This window comes from Petromyzon marinus, chromosome 36 (assembly GCF_048934315.1).
Source record: "Petromyzon marinus isolate PM22_M1 ecotype Great Lakes invasive population chromosome 36, UKy_Petmar_22M1.pri1.0, whole genome shotgun sequence".
In the NCBI taxonomy this organism is placed as follows: Eukaryota; Metazoa; Chordata; class Hyperoartia; order Petromyzontiformes; family Petromyzontidae; genus Petromyzon; species Petromyzon marinus.
The window spans coordinates 2,513,752-2,538,359 of NC_133702.1; the positions used below are offsets into that span (position 1 = coordinate 2,513,752).

General features: G+C 45.6%; 1 protein-coding gene and 1 long non-coding RNA gene across 3 annotated transcripts in view; one reads left to right on the plus strand and one right to left on the minus strand.

Moving 5' to 3' along the window:
- The window catches only part of LOC116949410 (MAP kinase-activated protein kinase 2-like), a 77,040-nt gene extending 52,876 nt beyond the window's left edge, over window positions 1–24,164 (plus strand). The window contains exons 2-10 of the mRNA XM_032966704.2: window positions 6,793–6,932; window positions 9,961–10,025; window positions 10,927–11,006; window positions 11,916–12,042; window positions 13,399–13,474; window positions 14,100–14,224; window positions 14,551–14,636; window positions 15,891–15,971; window positions 18,228–24,164. Coding sequence (XP_032822595.2) covers window positions 6,793–6,932; window positions 9,961–10,025; window positions 10,927–11,006; window positions 11,916–12,042; window positions 13,399–13,474; window positions 14,100–14,224; window positions 14,551–14,636; window positions 15,891–15,971; window positions 18,228–18,368 — 921 coding nt within the window. The 3' untranslated portion in view covers window positions 18,369–24,164. The remainder of the gene's footprint in view (window positions 1–6,792; window positions 6,933–9,960; window positions 10,026–10,926; window positions 11,007–11,915; window positions 12,043–13,398; window positions 13,475–14,099; window positions 14,225–14,550; window positions 14,637–15,890; window positions 15,972–18,227) is intronic.
- Window positions 12,078–24,608, minus strand: part of LOC116949411 (uncharacterized) — a 64,780-nt gene continuing 52,249 nt past the window's right edge. The window contains exons 2-4 of one of the 2 annotated variants that reach the window (XR_004403902.2): window positions 17,690–17,810; window positions 13,933–15,953; window positions 12,078–13,881 (exon numbers count right to left, since the gene is read on the minus strand). This is a non-coding gene — a long non-coding RNA (uncharacterized LOC116949411). Of the gene's footprint in view, window positions 15,954–17,689; window positions 17,811–24,608 lie in introns of both variants that reach the window. The other variant, XR_012946027.1, reaches the window with a different exon arrangement.

Consider the following 24,608-nt stretch of genomic DNA (forward strand, 5'->3'; position numbering starts at 1 on the left):
GACTGGGGCTGTTTTTCTGGGGTGGTGGAGAGATGTCCCTCATTGTGTGCGGACATGAGCTCGTGTAAACATGGGGAAAGGGTGGCTTGACAAATTACAAGGAGCTGGGGGGGGGGGGATGAGTTTTTTTTTAATATGGAATCATTAATCGTATCTCTCTGCACGTGTTGTGACGCCTCATTAGTGTTTGTGCGCACGCCCTTTAGGGCGTTCCAGCGTTCCACTCATTGCTAACAATTCCTTACAACAGAATATCTACAAAAGTAAGACATTCCGGGCATGTTGCCATGTGTTCTGCTCATGCCGCCGTTGCTCTGAACTCGGTGTGCTAATTTGCAGTCGAAATGTTAGGTCATTTGTTTGTTTGTCCAAACTGTGGTGGGGAAAGCGTTGGAACTATAGATAGCGAAGGGAGCATTCGTGAAGCGAGCCAAGTTCGATTCTCGCTCATGGCCATCACCAGTGATAATTATCTGAACCGGTCCTGGACCTCCCCTGGGGTGACTCCACCTCAAATGAGTATCTGGTGCAATGTGTACATGTCGCCACTAGGGAGACAAAGGCGGCCGGGCGTGGTGCTGACCACACCACCCCCTCGTGTGCTGTGTCGGTATTCATAGGTGTTCGCTGACAGCACTTGCCACTCAAGTGTGTTAAGGTTATATGGGGGATCTTTGTCTTTGTCGGCATTGGCTTTCATCAATACTATGTCCCTAACTACTGGCCTGTCTATATGGACTTTTCAGTTATATCTCCTTCCATTCATGGATGTTCTCTGGGTATTTGTGCCCTACTTAATCATGACATACATGCATTATTATTAGAGCAGAACCCTTATGAAATAGTCCTGAGACTCAGAGAGGAATTGTTCCATAAGCAAAGACATGGTATTAGTAATACTGCATGGTCTAATGTACCTGCTTATGTCTCTAGTTGTGTAATTCTTATAATACTACGTATAATCTTGATTTGAAGCTTTCGTGACTGCAGAAATCCATACTCTTTGGTTCTTTCGGTAAAGTCACGTAGGTAGAAAATTAATAGTTCACGACGTTTCGATCGCAACACAAGCAACCGTCATCAGGTGAGACAAACACAGCAGGAGAACTGCTGACGTAGGGAGCAGCTGACGTAGGGAGCAGCTGACGTAGGGAGCAGCTGACGTAGGGAGCAGCTCTCCTGCTGTGTTTGTCTCACCTGATGACGGTTGATTGTGTTGCGACCGAAACGTCGTTATCTATAAATTTTCTATCTACGTGACGTTACCGAAAGAACCAAAGAGTATACTACGTATACTTGTTAAACATACACGTTGTCCATCCAGTGTTGGATTGAAGGGCTCTCGTCATTGTGTGTTGGTCATGGGGATTGTCTGACCATAATTCACCACACTGGTCCGTGCACATCGTGGAAGGTGGAGGTACTGGATCTGTTCACGTATCACTCGCCTCTGACGTTTGGCTGTGGCCAGGAATCTGTTCTGGGTCGCAGGGCACGAGCCCACCGCATTACTTCTCAGCACAATGTTGGGCAGATATTCACGTTGAATGTTTTCACATTCTGAACATTGAGATTTACGGCTAGTAATTTGAAGTAATTGGTAACACGCCTGCTGTTTCCACACGAGGTTTAATTTAAAAATTCCCGCTGAGTTGCCACTGTGAAAATTAAATATTTATTATGAAATGTAAAAATTTACGGTGGACTATTCCATAATGGCATGCAATAAATTGGAAATGCTTTCAAGTGGAATTGTCTAAAATTATATGAGTCATAGCAATATATGATGCGCTTTTTTGTTTTAAATGTCTAATGCGATTGCAATGATTCATATGGGGAGATAATTGAAGAGGGTGGGGTACTTTGTGATGAGACACACATGGACATATTCAAGTACACCATGAATGAGAATTCCTTTTTTTCCATCTCAGGCAAGTCACAACTTAGCCATACACTGCCATAAACCAGTGAAAGGCACATGTGAAATTATTGAATGCTGGAAATATTTAACGCGTAGGCTTTCGTGACCAATATCATCCATAGTACATTTTTTTGGGGTTAGATCGCGTAAATATGTAAGTAAATGTTAAACCCGCCACCACCCGTCACAGCCAATTAGTAAGGTGTGTGACTTAAACAGAACGTGCCAATGCGTTACTAGTACAGCACACCGGTGTGTTGGAGAGCCAAGAAACAACATTTACAATCAAGTACGACGTTCCGCCAGTAATTACAACCGGCATCATCAGGCGACAGCCAGATTTGTGGAGAAATCCTCCTGTTTCGTTCCTTAAATAGAGGGGTAGATGTGATGTCATCAATTGTGTGCTCTTCTTGCGCGAAGTGGGGGGGGGGGGGGGCGGGATTATAGGTATCCATTGCTGGAAATGATTGCATTTTCATTTCACCGTTTGTCCCGAATTCTACATTCTCATGGCAGGGACCTCTCCATCAAACAGCTGCTCTTGACTTACTACAAGATGGGTGCAGCCTCTGCAGGTTGTGCTCATTTCACTGACCCCTGGAGGCGATTGATGATCATTTGCATGAATGACGCTATATACAATTATATTATTTTTTATTAGACCTTGAATGGGATTTTTTAAAGTACAATACTAACATGACCACATCATTACAACGCATGTCATGATTTGTTTTGTTGAGCAACACTGAATGTCTGTCCCGGTTAGCCAGGCCCAACAGAAAGCCTGTAGCTGCACCAGCTGTGTTGTTTTACTTCACTTGCAAGGGAGGCACTGAGTGGTGGAGTTACATTGCTTCGGTGCCAGTACATTTTGACGGAAAATTCCCTTCCCATTTCCCTCCTGTGCAATCGCAATGGTACCTCGGCATGCATTGCTTAGTGGTTTCATGATAACGGCCTTATCGATCAGCATTGCAAAAGCTGATTTTGAAAATTTGGTTGGAGGCTAAAGATCAGAGTGTTATTAAGGGAGATAGTGATCTTCAGTTGCTATTCTAGGCACACAATTCATATTTACATTAGCAGCTGCCCTTATATGTGTGCATACATACAGATGTGAACATACATGTATAGATATGTTTGTTTTGAATATGAAAAGCAAGTTATGTAAACTGTTGTGTTTATCGGAAATTAAAAACACTAAAATTTCTAGGTGATGGTATCTTATTAGGCATCAGCTTGCCTATGGATATACCCCACATTCTAAACAGTTATACATTATATTATTGGTTCTTTCGGTAAAGTCACGTGACTTTACCGAAAGAACCAAGAATATGAATCTCTACAGTCACGAAAGCTTCAAATCAAAAGTTAATACATTTGTAAAATTGTAAGTCACGTTAAAGCATCCTTCTGCTCTAAGGAGAACGAGACGGTGATTATCTCTCTTGGTGGTCCTGAACCAGTCATTCAAATTCCACATTTGCATGGCAGGGACTAGTCTCTCCATAGTACAACCAGTACAGTTTGACTCCCCACTAAGTAGTGCTCATTTTATTAATCTCAAGAGGGATGATTGGGCTCAGTTGCCCCCAACTAGGATTGTGAGTTTCTAATTGTGAGTGGAGAGATTTGATCACTGAAACTCAATTATAACTCCTCCCATTCACATCCATGTCGATTTATTACGTGTAACCTGTTTTGTATGTTTGTTCATTGGCTCATTTAATAGTCTGAATAATTGCGCGTGTGTTGTCTGCCCTGTTTACGTCCCGGGTTTATTTTCCATTCGTCTATTGCAAGATATAGGTCACCTCTTTATGTAAGTAATCGAAATTCAGAGTGCATGCGCACACACACACACGTAAAAAAAGAGACCTCCGGTGTGATTTTTTTGATGTGTTAGGTAACCCTGTCAAGGCCCCCCCCCCGCCCCATTCATCCCAGCTGACTTTGTTTGGCATTGGCGTAGGCACAGAGTGCTGTGTCCTCGCGGCATTGCAGAATCTCGGGCATCCCGAACATCTGCAGAAGGACGGGACGGAGGGGCCCCCGAGTCGTTTGCGAGTGACGGCGTGATGATTTGGCACCACCGCTGGTCAGCAGGGGCAGACGCACGAATACAAAAAAACAAAAAAATCAGTCCCGGATTGGAGCCGAGGTGCGTCACGTCCTTAAGTGCGCTTACGCACAACGATCGCTTTTACTCGGTCCCTCCTGTGGAGAGCGGCACGACCGGGCAAATTCGAGCTTCGCCACAACTTGCGAATCGTCTGCCAGCTGAGCGCGCTTCTTCATCCCGTGTTGTTCCGATACATTTAAAATAGCTTCCGACGGTGCCTTTCCAGTTCTGTCTTGATCTTTCTGTTTTCATTGCTCTCCGAAATCTCAGTGCATTCCTCATTTTTGCAATCCGGTTCCTGTCGGTACGAAGGAGATGCCCGACCATCTTTGCCGTCTTTTCCTGATATTTCCCAATACACACAACTTGATGAACTCTGAGACAATGGGTTGGGTGGGTGGGTGGGGGTGGATTTGGGGTTGAGGAAGTCAAAGGTGGTATACAGGAGGTCATGCGTTCGATCCCACCCCTGAAGCCTATATATATTTGGAGTTTGTATGTCTCTCTCTCTCAACCCGTGGTCACGTGGATTTTTATCCCCGGTCCTCTGGGTTTTCCCATCCACATTTAGAATCGACATCATGCGTTTAAATTATTTTACTGCTATTGATCTCCACGTGATGATAAGCCACTTTGTTGAGCTATAATTTGTGACCAGGTCGTTTCTGAAAGAAAAAAAAACTATATAGCTCAGTGGGCCTTAGCTGGTAATATAAAAAAAAGTTTATATTTTTTTTAGTCTTAGCTTATACCTTGTGTAAACCATAAATGCCTGCCTGTCTTGGGCAGGTTACTGAGATGGGTAGTGCAGTGGCAGCCAGAAATTGGCGACCAAAGAGAAGGCCTGAAGTGTGATGGCGGTAAACTGAGAGCACGAATGAGAGTGGTCACGTGTTGGTGGGGTGGTTGCAGCCGCAGCCGCGGGAGGAATTCCTGGCGAGTTGTGGAGGCATCGGCGGCACAAGCCGCGGCTCCACCTCGACTTGAGAACCGTAAAGACCGAGTCCGGTGGTGCTCCGGTTCTTCTTCCTTCATACGGCTGACAGATGCAGAGATACAACTACAATTTCACTTTCAGGCTGTCAAGCCGGAGTGGAAGGTGGCAGCCTTCACTCGGCCCAACCTCTAATAAGTGAGAAATCACGGCGAATGCCTGAGATGAGGGCACGTTGCGGTGTACCCTCATCTCACTTCTTTGTCCTGCCATGGGAGCGCTAAAGGCTCATTTTATAGTGCAAATGTGATTCAAATTTGCATCTATTTATTTATTCCCTGTAATACATAGATAAGTAAGTAATCGCTTTACGCGGGACGAGGAATTTCTTGCAACCACTTTTGGGGAAATCGACAGAGGTCCTTTGGAATATACTGGACCCTGCCATATAAATGTGGAATTTTAACCACCGGTTCGAGACGGCTAATGCAGATGCCACTGCACTATGCGCTTCTGAGCAGCAGGTTGTAGCGTTGATTGTACGGTTTTTCAGCGAAAATGTGTTCAAAGTTGCTGTAATCTGTTTTTAGTGGCCGCACTGAGAAGCACTGTAGCTCCAAGGGTCTTGTACAGATCACAGGAACTCAATGACGGAAAGGTATTTTCCACATCAAAGAGGAACATGGCGTGTCTTCAAAGTAACCCCCGTTGTAAAGTCACCCTATAGATGCGATGCTAGGATAAATACATCCTTTTCCACTGCTCACACAAGGGGCCACACGTGTTGAAGAAAAACACACGCATTTGCTAGCTGTGTTAATATCCATGAAGCATTTATTTGAGACAATTTGCAGAGCTTTTGGAAATTGTACATTCATTTGTGCATAATTATGGATTTTAAACATGCGTGCCGACAACTTTAAAAGTAAATTCCCATGCATTTCTATGCGGCATTTGAGGACGAAAAGTAATGAATTTGTTTTTAAAGTAATGCATGTTTGAGATCTGAGATAGTAAAACTCTTATACATTTGTCGCTTGGAAATCGAACACAAACGATAATGCGGTGACCCATGGGAATGAGAAAAAAACACTGTACTGAACCCAGCCCACCCGAGTTTGATTTCTGCCCATGGCCAGGATTAGTGACGAGTTAACTGGGTACTGCCTCCTGCTCCCCACCCAGCCCCCAATGCCCCTTCACTATTTCGCATTGCATCGTGGAGTATGGTAGAACAAAGCCCATGACCAACAGTGTGGGGAGGCCTTCATCTAGTGGTGGATTGTCTAAGTGTTACTTATTGGTATAAGGTGCGTGTCTTTGTGCGTCGTGCGCATCCTTGCCGATGCTGCGCACCCACGTGCACACGGGGTCAGTACGCAAACACAAATGTCGCCAGGAAGTACGTGTGTGACCCTCGGAGTTGTAATTGAATATCAGAAAAAAAAATAAGTAAAGCCATTCAGTGTCAGCATTTCTAAATATTTTATTGCAACGTCATAAATATTTGATCTGGCGGAAAAGCAAACAACAGCACTCACACCCCGTGTGATTGTTTAGAGACAAGCGCTTTGTCCCATGCGACTTGCTTAAAACGTAACGGTGCTGCCCTGCGATTGTTTGCTTGCGCCATTGCTGGCGGTAATGACCTTCACTTTATTTATTTGGCCATCAAAAAAGCCGGCTGCTGCGAGGACGACCGGAGTCCTGCGTTAGTGTTGTGCGCTCACGTGTCTTGCCCGTACTGATGAGTCTCGCGTAACCACGGTAACCACGGTAACCACGGTAACCACGGCTCTGTTTCCCGTGCAGCTGCTCCAGGACTGCCCGAAGGCTCGGAGGGAGGTGGACCTGCACTGGCGCGCGTCCACCTGCCCGCACGTCGTGCGCATCGTGGACGTGTATGAAAACCTGCACCAGGGGAAGCGCTGCCTGCTCATAGTCATGGAGATGTGAGTTCTACTCACTCACCCGCTCGCCCAACCACTGACCCAGCCACTCGCACACTTACCTACTCACTCAATCACATGACCACTCGCTCACTCACTTACTCGCACAATCAACTACGAGCCCACCGAACCACTCGAATGACCACTCACTCGTCCTCTTGACTGCTCGCTCGCCATGGATGGAGATTTTAAAAGGGGAATTGCCGTTAAAAGAAGCATGATTGTCATGTATTAATCATCTCGCGTTGAATGTTAAGAATCTCATGCAATTCCTAAAGGGATTTCCCATTTCTAATTAAGACCTAGGCTTATTACCAGACGATCACCACCATTATTATCATCACCATCATCATCCACTTCGATTTAAACGCTCCCGTTCACTTATCCGTGTACCCCAAAACCCAAAACTTGACATAACTGTGATTACACAATGTGACAATGCGTCAATAGCTATTTGAGGGATAACAGAAATGAAACCATGCAGTGGCACATTATTTACAACTCCGCAAACTGCAGCAATAACACACTCGCCACCACATCAAAGTCAGGCTTCGGTGCGTCTCTCGATGCCTTTTCAACTTTCACACAAACCACAACCGGCGGGGATGCATTGAGAGCTTCTCGGGCGATCGTGTTATTACGCTCGTGGACCGGCATGAAAACTCAATATTGCGGCCGCAAGCACGTGTCATTTTACGGGGCCCAGTCTTTACAGTGGATCGTGTCGGCGGAAGGCAACGGAAGACGTCTTTGTGTCGCAACGCTCTCCTCTCGTGGGGTGTGGAGGGCAATTCCGCACAACGTGTTCCTTTGCGTTTGTGTTGCCGCTTTGTTTTGACATGCAGTGGGGTTGGGGGTTTGGGCATGGTCGAAATGGGCAATTTGACACGTGACGTTGAACTACTGTTGTTATAATGTCCCCAGACTCCTCTTAACAGCGTGTGCTCTGATATGGTACATAGCTGAAATAAGTGAGAGGACGGTACTACGTGTGTGGACGATATTTACTCTTGAAGGTGCCCGGTAGAAGCTGTGAAGAATTACTAGGGCGGCCGTGATATACCCTTTCACAATGTGATATAAAATTTCGCGATACGACGATTATCGCGAAATCACTTTCACATAAATCTGTAGATGCGTTTGACGTTTGTATTGTCTTGTTTTGGTGCTTTGAAGCACTTCGAGCACGACCAAAATGACGAATCGATCTGGGCACAACAGAAGTGTACAATGCCAATAGAAGAAGATGCTTGGGGGCGCCACGATGACGAGATGTTAACTCCCTCGCCTGGTGTTCAGGAGGTCGTGGGTTCTATCCCGACCCTGACACCTGCTGCTGTATATTTCGAGTTTGCGTGTTCTAGCCGTGGTCACGTGGATTTTTTCTCCAGATCCTCCGGTTTTTCCCTCCACGTTTATAATCAACGTGCTATAAATTTACGCATAAGCCGCTTCGTTAAGCTATCAATTGTGGCCAGGTCGCTTATGAAAAAGAGCTAGAGTATATACAGCTCAGTGGGCCTTACCTGGTAACATAAAAGTGTATGTAGTAGTTGAATAGCCTTGAGTTTTACCGTGAGTTGTGTGTTCCTGCCACCTTGTGGCTGGACAGCAGCACTATCATAATCTCAGTGAATGAAGTTCATTGAGTTCCATACACACATGGTCACATGAACATGACAGTGCACAGTAAACATGTTTGTACCATCAGCCAAGTGTTTCTCAAAGAATCCTTGCACAATGTTCCCACTCCGCATTGAAATGTGTGCATGCGCCGTCATCGCATACACGCTATATCTAGCGGATTGGTAAGTGATGTTAGGCAATGAATGTTCGTGACAAGTATTGGCACATGGTATTCATCTAATTCTGCCCCGGCGTGTCGATAGAGTTGTCACGGGAATGACGACGTGTCAATCAGAATCTCTATTTATCCTTGAGGAATCCAATGAGCTATATAAAGCTTGGTTTTTTTCCCACATATGTTCAGTGCAAAATTATAGGAGAGGTAGGCAAATCACTCAAATAACAATTCAATTAAATTTTACTATTTTACCAAGGCAAGCTCACTGATCTATTGGTTCTTTTTCAGAAGTGACCTGGCCACAAATGGTAGCTCAACTCAGTGGCTTAGCACGTGGACATTTATAGTACCAGCCAAATAATCAAAACGCACGTTTTTAAATGTGGAGGCAAACACCGGAGGACCCGGAGAAAAAATAATCCCAGCGACCATGAAGAGAACACGCAAACTCCTAATATACAGCAGGTGTCGGGTTGGGATCGAACCCATGACCTCCTGTATACCAGGCGAGGGAGTTAACATCTCGCCACCGTGAAAACCTGTGGCGTTATGGCCGCTGCTACCAAGGCCACCGCCGACTGTGGTAGCTTTGTGCGTTGAGAATGACGTCGCCGTCAAACTTGCACTTGCTATTGATTTTTTTCTTTCCTTGTTTTTTAAAAATAGTTTTCTGGACATGTTTAAGTAGAGCATGTTTGAATATTTTTTTTGGCATTTCAACACGACACATGGGGGGAGGGTGTAAACGGTTTACCGCGCTCTTGCTCGCAGCAAATTTAATTGTCACAATTCAGGGTCGCATTTCATTTCAAGGATAATTTCTGGTTTGTTCCATCGCTCTATTGGCATATGTTACGTTCAGGTCTGAGCTTAGCTGTGTTCACTCCAGCGCTGTCCTCTAGACAGTCTGGTCCCTTCACCTGATGAAGGCCACTTGTGTTGTGGCCGAAACGTCGTGAATTTTTTTATTTTTTGTTGTTTTTTACGTGACTTTACCGAATAGAACCAAAGAGTATGGATCCTTGCAGTCATGAAAGCTTTAAATCTAGAATAGTTTACGTTTTGCAGGCGCATGTCACTTCACATAGTATGCCTAAAAAAAAATATTAAAGACGCAACTAAATGCCATGTATTACAAACATAACAAGTGATTTAAACAATGTATTACTATTATTCTTCTTGTTGTTATATTTGATCATGATTGTTCCCCATGCCCGCTGTGTGCAGAATGCTGGGTGGGGAGCTCTTTAGTCGGATTCAGGAGCGGGGAGACCAGGCATTCACCGAGCGAGGCGAGTGGCAGTGGGTGACAGGGAGTCTGACAAAGATGACACACATCCCCCGTGTAGCCTTAACAGACTAGGAGCAAGTGCTGTGAGCGAGCACCTATGAAAGCTGGGAACGGCACACGAGGGGGTGGGTGGTCAGCACCACGCCCGACCGCCTTTGTCTCCCCAGTGGCGATGTTTACTGCACACTGCACCAGGTACCCGTTTGAAGCCGAGTCGACCTAGGGGAGGCCCAAGATTGCTTCAGATAATTATCACTGGTGGTTGGAGGTGAGGGTTAGTTGATCATACACAGATTATAATTTGTTCGACACTGACCTTTGTAGGTATTGGATGCTTTACATAGGAGGCAGGACAGCAAGTGGGTTGATGATCTATATGTGTAGCGTTCTCATTTTTTCTTCACGAGTTTACTTTAGGTTTTCACCCAGAAGAAAAATATAAAAAAAATTCAAAGCAGGACACTCCTGAAAATTATCTTGAGACTCATTTAGGATTGTTGGTTAAACATATGTATTATCACGTATGTAATAATCTCAGACGGATAGGCGAGTGGTTATTCTGCTTATGTGCGTGGACTATTTAGTTAAGTATATGCGACCACTTTGTAATTTTGATGGTAAAAAGCATGAGCTGTCATTCAAATAAGCAGGCCACTGTGGGTCATGCCAATACTCCAAATGCCATGTTTTATAGCAACTCATAAAACAGATAAATTAAATATGTATTCAGTTGTCCAAATAAATAACTACTTATATTTGACCTAATTCTGCCTTGAAACTACGGATATGATTTTCAGTACGCTCTTTTCTTGGTTAGACATGACTATTTCGTGAACGCATCTGTTTGTTCCAGCTGTTCTACGTGAATTAAGTGTAACTTACATTGGTGTTTTTGTCCACAGAGGCCTCTGGGATCATGCGGGACATTGGCCAGGCTGTGCAATCGCTGCACGCAATGAATATCGCACATAGGGATGTCAAGGTGAGGGGTGTACGCTTTAAAATGTTACACATGACAGATCAGTGTCGCCAGCTTTTTACACTTCCTCGTGTACAGATGTGGCTATAGCTATGTATGTTAAACTTATTTAGCCACCGTGTGGAGCCAACCACGCTAATCGGAGGTGCGGGGGAAGAACAACAAACTAAACACTAAAAGCAGTTTTATAGAAAGGAGTTTTCAATCTAGATTTAAACGTGCTTAGCTCCGGTGGCTTCTGAATATGGGAAGAAAGAGCGTTCCAGACGGCCGCAGATACATATCTGAAAGCACGTGATCTGGTGACCATCTTTGATCAATGGCCAGCCAAAAGCCGTTGCGAATATGATTGGAGTTCGCACGTTAGTTTATTCTCCATGACGAGATCAGAAAGATATCGTGGTTCATTTGTGGCAAGCACTTTGCGTGTGATGAGTGCGACCTTCTAATGTATTCGTTCGTCAACCAGAAGCCAATGCAGCGAGCACTGGGCGGACATGGTCCAGTGCTCGCCGATATGCCACGTGTGACCTCAATGCAGTACATGCACCCAAGTCTTGTGTGTGTGAATAAATTACTCATTCTTATTGTGCTCCCACCTGGTTGAAATGAAGGCTTTTCAACCCATATATCAACTCCCTTTACCCGATGTACCTAAATACATCCACTTATTCAGTCACATACCCACACGACTACCAGTCAAACACGCCTGCCTCCATGTGTCACCGGGCTCTGAATTCTAAGCGAAGAGTTTGCTTACCGAGTAACTCGGAGCCGGTGATCCTGGTGTGCACCTATCCACCCGCCCAACTACCCCACGTCGACACACTTCGACCTGCCCACCTGCATCTCTTGCCCGGTGCTAAATTCTAAAGTTTGTTTATTTATATGACCCCTCCCCCCCGACCCCAGCCAGAGAACCTGCTTTACACGTCAAAGAAGCCCAATGCCTTGCTCAAGCTCACCGACTTTGGATTCGCAAAAGAGACCACCAGATGCAACTCATTGGCCACTCCATGTTACACACCGTACTACGTCGGTAAGGACGCTACCCACACACACACACGTGGCGACTATTATTGATGTTTTTTATTTTGTTTTGCCTTTTGGAGGAGGAAATGCTGCACGCGCGTGTCTGACGTAAAGTCCGCATGTCACACGCGTGCCGCTCTGATTCGCTGGGACGTCAAACACGGGGAAGCGGTGCGAAGGTTCCCCATTTTTAATGTCACGTGCATTCCCAGCAGCCGAGTGTTTTTATTTAGGCTCATGTGTGTCGCTTTGATGGTTTAATATACGGTTCCACTTCATAATCTTGATGTTAAACAACCTGTGCTAACTTTCAAATAAGCAGGCTACTGTGTGCTATGCTCTGACACCAAGTTACATCTCATGTTCTATGATAACCCAGTCTATTAAATCGTCTATAGGAATAACGACAGAATGCAGATCAAAGTCTGCCTTCAAGAGGCGACAATAATTTCCAATGGACGTTTGCCTGGTTAAATGAATGGCAATGGGACGGATGCAAAAGCAATATCATGGTGTAGATGTGGGGGGGGGGGGGGGTGGGTGGACCAGCTGGAGGTTTTTGAGTTAAACGTGGCAGGAGGGATTCAAAGAGGAGAACGACGCTGACACAGGTGGTGGGGTGGGGGGAGACGTTTTCAGGACGGAGGACAGGTTACAGACACTGCCACTGGAGCGGCGGCTTAGTCGGTGACCCAGGGGAAGACCTAAATCCCGATGGTGGGATACTGAGAAGGGGCCTTGGAGATCAACATCTCCGTTGTTTAAATATTGCGGGATCAGGCATAAAGAAGCTATGGTGAGGTGTGAAAACATCAATGGCAATTATGATGTACGTATGTTGAACTTCTTTTCCATTGTAAGGAGCCAACCGTGCTATGTATATTAAGAGGAAGCTGCACTAATAGTAACACCACTTGAGGCGAGTTGAGGGTGTTCTTATTTCTGCTGCCTGTCCCAATCTCAGTATAAGCAGTCAACAGGTATTATTCATTGCGAATGCTCTCGCTGCAGCACGGCAAATGATGAGCAAGTGCTGCGCTTGTGTAACCATCGTCGATAACACACTAGAGGTGGACATTCTGATATGTAAAGCATATTCTGCATGAAGCACGATTTTCCACCACGTCGTCCGTCAGACTAACTTTGTACAACTCGTATTCCCATTCTGTAACGTGGGTAACAAAAACGCCGACTGTATTATTGCCAGAAGGGGTAAAAACCGAGTCAACATTTTGTAACTAAGTTTGATGCCACAGGGTGGCGGTGTTTCCCCACGCATGCTGGTGACACGCAGCAGTGCCCGAGTGCGAGGCACTTGGGAACGCGCGCACTGTTTTTTATTGGTGATGTTTTTGTTTTGCAGCGCCGGAGGTCTTGGGCTCTGTGAAATACGACAAGTCCTGCGACATGTGGTCACTGGGAGTCATCATGTACATCCTGTAAGTGATGTAATTCCTGGGCTCAGCGTCTCTCTCCCTTAACCGCAATGGCTACTTTGAGGGGGGGGGGGAGTGGGGTCACTAATTAGGGTGTGAAAGAAGTTCAACCTACAGACATGCCTCGGGTGTCTGCTCTCTCCGCATTTGACTTGGGCGTCGCTGCCTTTGCCAGGTGTTGCGCCTAAATTGAATCGCAGCATTAAATCTGAGCTCGCAGCATTCATCCTGAGCAATAGACGACCGCATTGTGGTGAACGTACACAAGGGGCTTGTCTGTCTAAGGTCTGTTTGTGTGCGCGTCGAGCGGTAGCGTAGCGGTTAGTGCGCTGCGCTACGAACCCCACAACCCACGTTAAATTCCTGCTCACGGCCAACACCAGTAACAATTATCTGAACCGGTTCTGGTTCTCCCCTAGGTCTATTCAGTCTCAAATGTGTACCTGGTGCGGTGTGTAAACATCGCCACTCGGGAGACAAAGGCGGCGGAGCTTAGTGCTGGCTACTCGCTCCCTAATGTGCCGTACCGGCCTTCATTAGGTGCTCGCTAACAGCGCTTGCCCCAACAGTCTGTTAAGGCTATACGGGGGGAATCTTTGTTTTTGTGCATGTGTGTGTGCGCGTGCAGTTTGTGTGGCTTTCCTCCCTTCTACTCGAATCACGGGTTGGCCATTTCACCAGGGATGAAGAAACGCATCCGCATGGGCCAGTACGAGTTCCCTAACCCCGAGTGGGCTGACGTCTCCGAAGAAGGTAACGGACCGGCCGTGGGGGCTTGGGTGTCTTCATCGGTCATGCACAGTGCACCGAGCATAACGGCATCCCCATGTAGGGCGGCTTTCCCCCACTTCCCACGATGATTTCATTGCTCCATCTCCTTGGTGCACGCCCTCCCTTGAATAATATTCTTGACCGTCGCGTCATCATACTTTCTAGTGGACACGTCCTGCCCAAGCGATGCTTGATTTTATTTAAGTTTTTGTGTTGTACCACTGATGTCGTATCGGAAATTAACGATTGGTTCAGTTATTTTGGAAACCGAGCGATGGAAATTCTGTGCGTTTTATGCCCGACCCCAGCAAAGCAGCTGATCCGTCATCTTCTGAAGACGGACCCAACTGCGCGGATGACAATCACCGAATTCATGAATCATCCATGGATAAATGTAAGTCAAAAGCTAACGACCGGTCTATGCCTTACACTCAATGCCTTCACCACAAGTCTGATTTATAGCGCGTATCAAGTTTGCCAAGCGAGTAGCTAAAGCAGGCCCAGAGGAGCTGATGTAAGTACCCAAAACACAGTCGCTTTTCAAAAGGCATGTGGAGCATTCTGATAATGTGCATGCCCACAGAGGGGGTGACAATATTGAATGGGAGTGGTGATTAATTGGTAAGTCCTCACTTGGTAAAAATAACTTTGCTATTTATAATATGCCATGAATTTTGGAGTTGCCCTCTAGAAATGCTGATGACAACTAATATTCTTTCTTCGTCTATGCCACCATCCATGGGAGTCCAATTGACATATTTAATCAGTGATTCCTGGCACTTTGTGTATGAATGTAGAACTTATTTTGCACCCTACGTAGCTAACCGTGCCAATCGGAGATCACGAATGTGTGCAGAGGCTTCCTGGCGGTTCCTACGTGACCTATCCCACTCTCTACCCATGACCACCACAATTGTATCTCTGCACCGTGGACTGGTGCAGGATTGGCTATCACCAACTTAATTTAAATTACGTTAATAGGGTCAATTTGGCGTACATTAGATAGCCAAATTTTTGTAAATCAAGTACGCTGGAAAATAATTCAATGACGCTTCCTTTCTCACTCCGATTGTGGATTTGTCTCCGGGTCGCTTTTGAAAAAAGAGCTCTATATAGCTCAAGTGGGCCTCATGTGGTAAAATTTTAAATAGTTTATAGCCGGTGCGGCCGTAAGCTCTGGTGATTAGTGACAGACGCCGGGGATCCTGCGTGACGCCACGCCAGATCCCCGGCAGCCTCTGCTTCCGAAAAAGGAAAAAAATAAAACACATTGGACGATTGCTCTCCATCGGGGTTTTTCGTCTTTTCCAATGGGTTAGCATTCTGGACGTCCAATCTAGCGGGTGCCAGTTCTCGATCTCGGCGTGGCAGTGTAAATAATAGGAAAGCTTCTTCAATCTCTCCGCCTCTGTCCGCCCGGCAGTATCAATGGGTCAAGCGCAGCTCGTCGATTGGCAGGTTGCGTGCGATGGGGGGGGTCAAGTGCGAATACTCCCACCTCTTCCAAGACGTCTGGCCAGCAAAGCAAGGAAGAGTAGTCCAAATACCATCCAGGGAGGGGCTACCGTAGCAGAGGCCCTTCTGCCAGCAGTGACGTGAGCAAGCAATTGGTGGGGCTGCTTCTTCACCTCCTTGTTTCTTATTGCAGCAATCCATGGAGGTGCCCCAGACACCTCTCCACACCAGCCGCGTCCTCATGGAGGACAAAGATCTGTGGGAAGAGGTGAAGGTAAGTGATGGGAAGTGATCAATGCGTATGTGACCTGGTAAAGAAAGCAATGACTGATTTTGATGGTGCTGTTATTTGTTCAGCAGCATCATCATCATCATAACGACCCATGGGCAGATAGCCCAGTAAGGTGACCACTGCAACATCTCGTCATTTGTTTCCACTATCCTCTGTCTCGTGCCAACATGCTTCAAGTAGTGCCACATCTTTCTGGCACCAGTCTCTTATGTCGTCATTGTCGAGTCATTCTCTGTTACTATTTCCTCTCCTTCCCGTTCCCTTCATTTTTCCAAACAACACACTTGGAATTTTCCTGTTGTTTTCCACCCTACATGTGTGTCTAAACAGTGCCAGTTTCCTTATACTCAGCATATTTTCCTTGAATTGCAATTGCCTTTGTTATGAGGTGTTAACCCCTGCTCCCTCAAAGCACCCATTAACCAGCAAACTACATTGTCGCCTATATATTGTTTTCTCAAGTGTTTTTTTTTTTACTTTGGAAACCTGTGGAAGGCACTGGGAGCCAGGTTTTGACCACTGTGGACATTCTGACATTGTCTGCGTCCTTTGATTTATCTTCTTGAGAGAGGGGACACATATAAGCAGGCTTTCATACACCTGTAAAATGTGGTGATCCCGAAAATAATGTGCCTCTAATTGACCATTTACCTTGTGATGTAGCAACCACTCCTTCTGTAGAATAACATGGAGCTTGAAAACACTTGTTGTCATTTTCTTTGGTTCTTTCGGTAAAGTCACGTAGAATGAGAATAAAATAATAAATTGATAAAATAAAATAACACAATAATATTCTCACGACGTTTCGGCCACAACACAAGCGGCCGTCATCAGGTGAAGGGACGAGACTGTCTGGAGGACAGCGCTGGAGTGTTGTCATATCAGTGTGATTAAACAAGCACTTATAGCAGGTGCCCGCGGGACTTCCGCAGTGAAATGATGGCGAATATGCACACACACGCACGCACGTTTTTTTATCAGCACTTGCTCTCCTTCTCCTCGCCAACGTCCCGTGACATAACCCCTCCTCACAACATCACGCCAATCTTGCATAACGTGGGGGGGTAACTCCCACTCCCTTCCCCAACAGCCCAGCGTCTCCCCTCCGCCTGCGCCCAATCGTCCCCTTCCCTCCATCTCACCAGCGTGGCAGATGAGACCCCACCCGGCCAAAATGGTTTTTATTTTCCCGTGCCCCAGTGCCTTAGACGAATAAGCGTATTATTATAGGGAAGATTAACCAGTAGCAAGAGCAACAGGATTGCGGATGTATATATAACCGAGCCAGCGCAAGATTCAAATTGTATTCTGATGGTGTGTTCTAGCATTTGATGAACACGCATTATGTTTGAAACTTGTAATTAAATCGGTTGTTTTAATTCACAATATGAAAGTGTACTTTTTATCTTGCAACCACTCTATCTCTCTGCTATGAAGAGCCATTTCCTGAATTGTCACCAATTATATATTTTACTTTTAAGGCAGTGTTGACGGACTTGTGAAGTTTTAATGTTTATCTACGACTAGGCCTTCTATACAAGCATTTGCACACGGAATTAATCAGAAGTGTCATCAGCAGGATAGACCCTTCTCAACCAATGTTATTGTAAAGTGCCCTTTCATATTTGCACTGATATGATTTATACTTACCCACAATCCACCAAGGCATGGCATTTTCTTAATATTGATAACACCCTTACCTTGGTCAGTCCACTGCTGGATGAAGGCCTCCCCCACACCATGGCAGACGTCAGTGCTTGGGTGCCCATACTCCTGGCCAGTGTGGGTTGGTGAAGTTCAGTGGTTTAAGACGCTTGTTTACTGTGGCAGAGAGCACCACACTTAAACGGTCGGTCATCTGCACAGCTCTGGCGAATGCAGTCAAGTAAAATAAGTATGACAGACAATTGAATAATGCGAAGAAAAGGACTGTGTGGTAGAGTGTGGCAGTTTGGCGGGCCGCGCTACGAACCTGGCAATCCAGGTCCAATTCCTGCTCGGTCAACACCCGTGATGATCATATTAATCGGTCCTGAGTCTCCCCTAGGTTGACTCGGACTCAAATTAGGACCTGGTGCAGTGTGTAAACACCGCCACTCGGGAGACAGATGCCCGGGCGTGGTGCTGGCCACCCACCCCATCATGTGCCTGTTGACCTTCACTAGGTGCTCGTGAATATCGCACTTGACCCGCAAGTTTAAGGCTGTGCTCGGTGGGTCTTTGTCTGTGTCCACGCAGGATGAAATGACAAGTGCCCTGGCGTCTCTGCGGGTCGACTACGAACAAGTGAGGATAAAGAACGTGGCCGAGTCGAGCAATCCCCTCCTCAACAAACGCCGCAAGAAACAGGAACAGCCAAAGAATGCCAACAAAAGCTGAACTCACTAGGGGAAGCAATGCCCCTGGCATGTCGCGGCCACCGCGTGGCACACTCACTCACACGTACGTGCCAAGTTCCGACCGTCAACATCGCGCTCTCGTGCGCAAGGCTTCTCCCCCCCCCCCCCCCCCCCCCCCAAGATATTTCAGGTTCAAGAGTGCGAAACCGTACTGAAGTCTCGAACTTTTTTGAGAGGTTGCTAAAAACACCTCTCGGACTTGTGGAAAATGATTGGGATATTTCAAGCTGACGGGAGAGCCTTAAAACGTCTTTCTTCGTGTTGCGAGACCCTCAGAAGTCTCACTCCTGTGCGAGGGGAGGTCTCTAAGGTGCACAAGAGCAGCACCGTTACAGAAATGTTTGCAACAGCGGTTACTGTTTTTGTATTCTGTCTGCACGAGTGGTATGGCTGGCAGGGATATTGACTCGAAGGAAAAGTTTAGGCTTGGTTGTTACTTTTTTAGGCTTGTGCAAATATGTTGACGAGATCCGCTGTCAGAAAATGGCACACACGATGGCACGTTCATACCAGTCTCAGAAGAAAAAAAAACCCAGGTGTTTTATCTTACGAGAGTTCCTTGCCTCTTCGTTGCGCCCTTCACAAGGGGAATTGTAGCCCAGTGTCTTGGCCCAGTGCTGGTCTTAATGTGGTGGCAATGGAAAATGTCGCAGCCTTACCAACAGTGAGCTAATCTGACAACTGCCTCCCTCAATCCGCAAGTGAAAAGTGAAGAGATGCCCAACTGCATCCCAGAAACCTATATACCTTAGTGGTGAAGACAGACCTTCAATCATGCCCACTTCCCCCGTGGATGCATGGTGGCCGTTTGGATCGTCATTCATGTTCTGTCGTGTAGGATGGCAAAATGCAGGCAAGCCTGTTCATGGCCACGTGTGTTTTAAAAGAGCGTTCAATTTCCTCCTGCATCTGAATGCAGTGCTAATTTGCAGGCACGGTCATGGACCGTGTCCCACAACGGCAACGCACCCCCCGTGGTGGCACTGCACATGATCATTTTACAGATGAGCAAAAAGAATCCCCTAATTATTGAGCACGTCTTTGGCACACAAGAGGGATCGTCCAGATTGCGCCAAAGTGCAAGCGAACGGGCAAATGAAAGTTTGCTTGCAAATCGTTGTGGGTCTTGTGTTTTTTTTGCCAATATAATGCTTACAAGGGAATGTGCCTGTTTTACATCCAGATGGTTGGCTACGTACGGTGCAAAAGAAGTTCACGCAAGTGTATGTGGCTTTAAGCATCACATGTGTCCGAAAGGCTATATCTTTTGTTACACTAAAAAGTGAAAAAAATGAGGTTACATTGAATGGCTGTGAAATAACACCGACCATTATTTGTGTTTTGTATTCATTGGCATATGACCGCAGCAAGTTCAACTTTATCCACAGTAATTGTGTTTATCCATACCCATTGCCGAATAGATTAACGTAATTCGCTACATTGGGATACAATGTACATATTTTAATAAGCTGAGAATTAATTTTAGAAATGTTAAACCTATAAAGTGTTTTATGACTGCAAACTTAAAGTATGTCGTCTCTTGAATATAAGATTTAAACATTTCATGCTTGTGTAAAATTCTTGTTAATCGTGCACAAACATTACAATAGTGCAAACCATTTTCTTACTGCGAGAAATGTAGATAAACAATCGTAGAGTATAATATAGTTTAAAGTTACTGTATTTTGCGATATAGTTTTATTTCAAAGACAAACGCCCTACATAGTTTGCATTGTAGTCTGCGAAGTATGAATGTAATGTTTCTCCAAACAGCTTGAAAAAAACAGCAAGCCCAGTGTGAATCTGAAACTTTTTTTGCAGTTTTTTTTCATGGAGATATTTTAGCCATAATTCAGTCACTCTGGAGCGATGATTATGGGTTCGTTTGTTTTTTTCCCCCCCCCAAATAAAATTGGACCCATTCCAAACATTGCAATTCACGTGGGGTCGATTCCGCTCAAACGACACCCGTTCTGCAGAGTGCGAAGGGGGGGGTTTTATAGGGCAGGGTTGAGGAGGAGGCCCGCAATGGGTGGAAATGTCCTCCAAATAACGCGGAGGGCACTGCACGAACGCGCGGAATCGCGCTCTGGGGGGAGTGACCACGTGCAGACTTCTATGTGGACCGTCAACGCAAACATTCGTAGCCGCCTCAAACTGTGTCGAATGTGGCGGAATGGGGGGTCGGGCACACGCGTGAAGAAGATCAGTGCGGCGATGATGATCGGGATGACGTGGATGATGGTTCCGATGCATTAGAATCGGCCAAATTGAGTTCGATTCCTGGCCACGGCGAACATCAGTGGTGCCTATTCTGAGCCTCCCCGAGGATGACTCGGCCATGAAAAGCTTTAACCTGTTGTTACAGTGCGAACATGGGCGCTCATCTGTAATCCAGCTCATTGGATGCAACGGTTTGTGGATTGCTAAAGGATTCGGTGGTTGCTGTGGGTTTGTGGATTGGGAGTTTATCACAGTCGGTGGCCACAGTAGCATCATCATTGTCTGATTACTATATCAATACATTATAATCACATTATAGTTTTTTTTAAGTATTTCCAAATCCTTTGGGGCTTCGTGTTACACTTCTCCACCTCGGTGGTGGGCAGCGTGCACGTGGACCCAATTCCCCTTGGCACTCTCTCCTAATTGGCGGCAGCAGTTACAGGGGCCGCGGCAGCGAGATGTTGACTACCTCGCCTGGTTTACAGGTCGTGCGGCGTTCGATCGCGATCCTGACGCCTGTATATTTGGAGCTTGCATGTTCTCCCCGTGGTCGTGTGGATTGTTTCTCCGGGTCCTCTGGTTTTACTCTCCACATTTAGAATAAACATGCGTTTAGATTGTGGCTGTTATAGATTTCCACGTGATAAGCCACTTTGCTGAGCTACCATTGGTGGCCAGGCCGCTTCTGAAAAAGAGAGCTCTATAGCTCAGTGGGCCTTACCTGGTATAATAAAGAAGTTTAGTTTGTCGCCATTAATGTCTCATCCTTGGAACTTGGCTACTAATCAGCTGTGATCAGTGGCTGAGAGTGGTTAAAGCAATCGATTCACACTCAGAAGCACGCAAGTTCAAATCACTGGAAGGGATTGACTTAACTCATCTTTTGAGTTTGTAAAATGAATGCCACTTTAAGGAAGGGCAATGGTGGGCACCCTATGGACAGACTGTGCCCTGCCATGGAAATATCGAGATGAGTTCCACCCACACTCATGAGGCAAATCGCTTATTATGCAACGGTAGAAGCATAGAGAGATATGTTTTGGATGTGTTTTTCCTTGTATTGAGCAGAATATGCAGTTGGGAAGTTGAGATGTCGCTGTTCATAACTGGAGAGTCAGCAGTTTTATTTGCAATGCAGTCTTGTGGGTATTACCAACATGTGGTGTCTGCATTGGCTTGGCATTCATAAAAAAAATCAGTACAACCGGACTAGAAATGTTGAGGCTCCCTTAGTTTAACAAAATATAGGTCAAATTGTTTAAAATGAGTCAGCGCTTTAAATGGGTTCCCCCCGTGCTATCATGACTGCAGTTAAGAATGCCCTCTTATTTGAGAAGAGGTTCAATGTTTAGAAATTATTACCAAATGCGGTTTATCGTGAACTGTTGGAAAATACAACTAACCCACTTCAAGATCTTGAAAAGTTGTAAAAATGTGCACTCTTTTTTACTCATGCAAATTTGTAAATGCCAGACAACACAAATTTGTATTCTACATTTAGAGTTGCAAAAATGTAAGCGGGTTACATAAATGGCAGTGTTCATTTTAAAATCTGTCAAAGTGGCTTTGCATCTATGAACAGACTTCAATTTTAACAACATTGTTACTTTATTGCTTCTATTGTTATTGTTGGAGGAAAACTTATGCAGTTATTCATAACACAGATGAAAGTTTATTTTACAAAGTACTTGATATTAATTCACCAGCCTCGTTGACATTGAAGTGAGCTGAATGTTAACAAAAGTTCCATTACAAAGTCGATGCCAAAGCAAATTACGTAACAACAATTAAAATGATGAAAATGTGATTAGGTTTAATGTGCGGGTCCGTAGCTTGTTGCTTATTTTCACAATGATTGGGTGTTGCACCCTGCCTTTATGGAATTAGCACAGTTCAGTTAATAGCATTGTTCAACTTTAAGCACGGACTCTATGCAATGATTTAACTTGGGATTGATGCACTGAAAAAAAAACTATTTGCCATCTATATAAGAACACTCTGGTGTCAAAGTAACCACATCTTGGGCAGTGCCGTTACAATGTTGCTCACGGAGCTGATGCCCTCTGATTATCCTGACCCAGTGTACATTCCCGTTCTGGGAATCTGTACCTGTAATTCCATTTCACCGATGAAAGTTTCTTCTTCAATCAAGGTATTGCTACGAGTAGTTGAATGTTCACACGTGTGACTGGGCCAACACCGATAAGACCATGGCTTCGAGATCTCCAATCCCATCCACATTTATTTGGGATTCTGTCCAGACAGCAATGACTAAATAAATCAATTTTAAAAAGTAATTGCACGGGGTATATAAAAAAAATGGTGCAATTTTCTTCAATCTCCCCCCCCCCCCCCACCTCTGCCCACCGGCAGTGCACCACAGTGAGACTCTGGGCGGGTCGTGGCTGGTGGACTCAAGGCTGGGTGGGTACTCCCACCTCTTCCAAGGTGTGTGTCCAATATGGAAAAGGAGGCCAAACTATCATCGAGTGGTAGCCCTTCTGCCCGCAGGTGTAAACAAGTTTTTGTTCTTTTACCTTTTGGAGTAATCGCAGCTTACCCAGAGTCTGATATTTGGTTAAAGCCTTGCCAAGAGAAGAGAGATGTCTTGAGTACCTCATTATTTAAGACACACTTCATGAATAAACTGATAAGAGATAAATACTGAACATTATTTACGAAAATGTACAGGAATGCCTCACTGAGGCTCCAGACTGGTGTTGATTTGTGTTTGGTCAATTCATTTGCAAGGCGTTTCTAGGTGCAGTGGGGGAGGGAAAGGTGGTTGCTTTTGCCATTCAACTCGGTGAACAAGCACACAACACCAGGGTCTGTCCTGCAACCTGCCAGCGAGCCTTCAAAACGTCATGTGGCCTCAAAATGCACCTAACCTGGCACAAGCACCATGAAGACATCAGGTGGCGAATGGCGGTTGTTGCTGTGCATTTGTTTGTATGCGATGGAGTTGCACTTAGCGCAATGCGCTCGTCTCAGTTACCTGGGTTAGATTCCCAACCAGGGAGAGTTGTGTTTTAGTACACGTCCTTGACAACCCTTCGGTGGATCCTACTTGAACGAGAGTACCTGGTGCAGGGTGTATGACACTCGTTACTACCGAAGACAGATGGCTGGGCGTCATGTTGGCCACACCACGTTACGTGCCATGCTAGCCTTAATAGGTGCTCGTTACCAGCATTCATTCTAACAACCCATGAAGTTAAACAGGGGATCTTTGTTCGTGTGTTCTTTGCGGTTGTGTGTGCGTGTGGCAGCATACATTTAAGTGCAAACAATCGTGGATTTACATGCCAGACTTTGTAAGAAAGGGGTTGTTATGCTAATATGTTCCCATTTAGTGCGGGAGAAGACCCTAAGATGTGAATACTTTTGCGTGCTTTCTCGGAGACCACACGTTTGCGAATTTTGATTCATGTGTGACATTGTCCGTACAACTGCAAGTGAGTTTCAACTGTGTGTGTGTATCTAGACTCGTATTTTGTTACTGGCCTTGAAAACACTTAGTCAATAAAAACAAGGTTTTTGTTTTCAACTAGTGTGAGAACTTATTGCGTACATGCTGCTCAGAGACAAACACGTACACGGATTGTATATCTGGATACATGCTATGCAATTCAGGGGCTGCAATCCATTCATTTTTTTCCGTTTTTAAATGTCTAATTTTACAGCTTTGTTCGTCATATTAAACAGCGCAATGTGCATGAAAAACAACAATTCCTACCACTAAATTGAGAGCATTGAGATTTATAACAAATCAATTATAATCCATACGTCGGGGGTTCGATCTCCCGGCACGGCAGCTAAAAGCAATCAAGAGGGCACGTTCCTTATTGGCCCACCCCCCGCCCTGCCTCTGTGCTTGTTGTTGGGTCTGTGTCCCGGTGACGAACTCGCACACAAAACACTTTGCTGTGAAAGAGCCAACGCAGGCCATCCCTGGTCTCCAGCCCCTAAACCGTATCCACTGCACAAACCA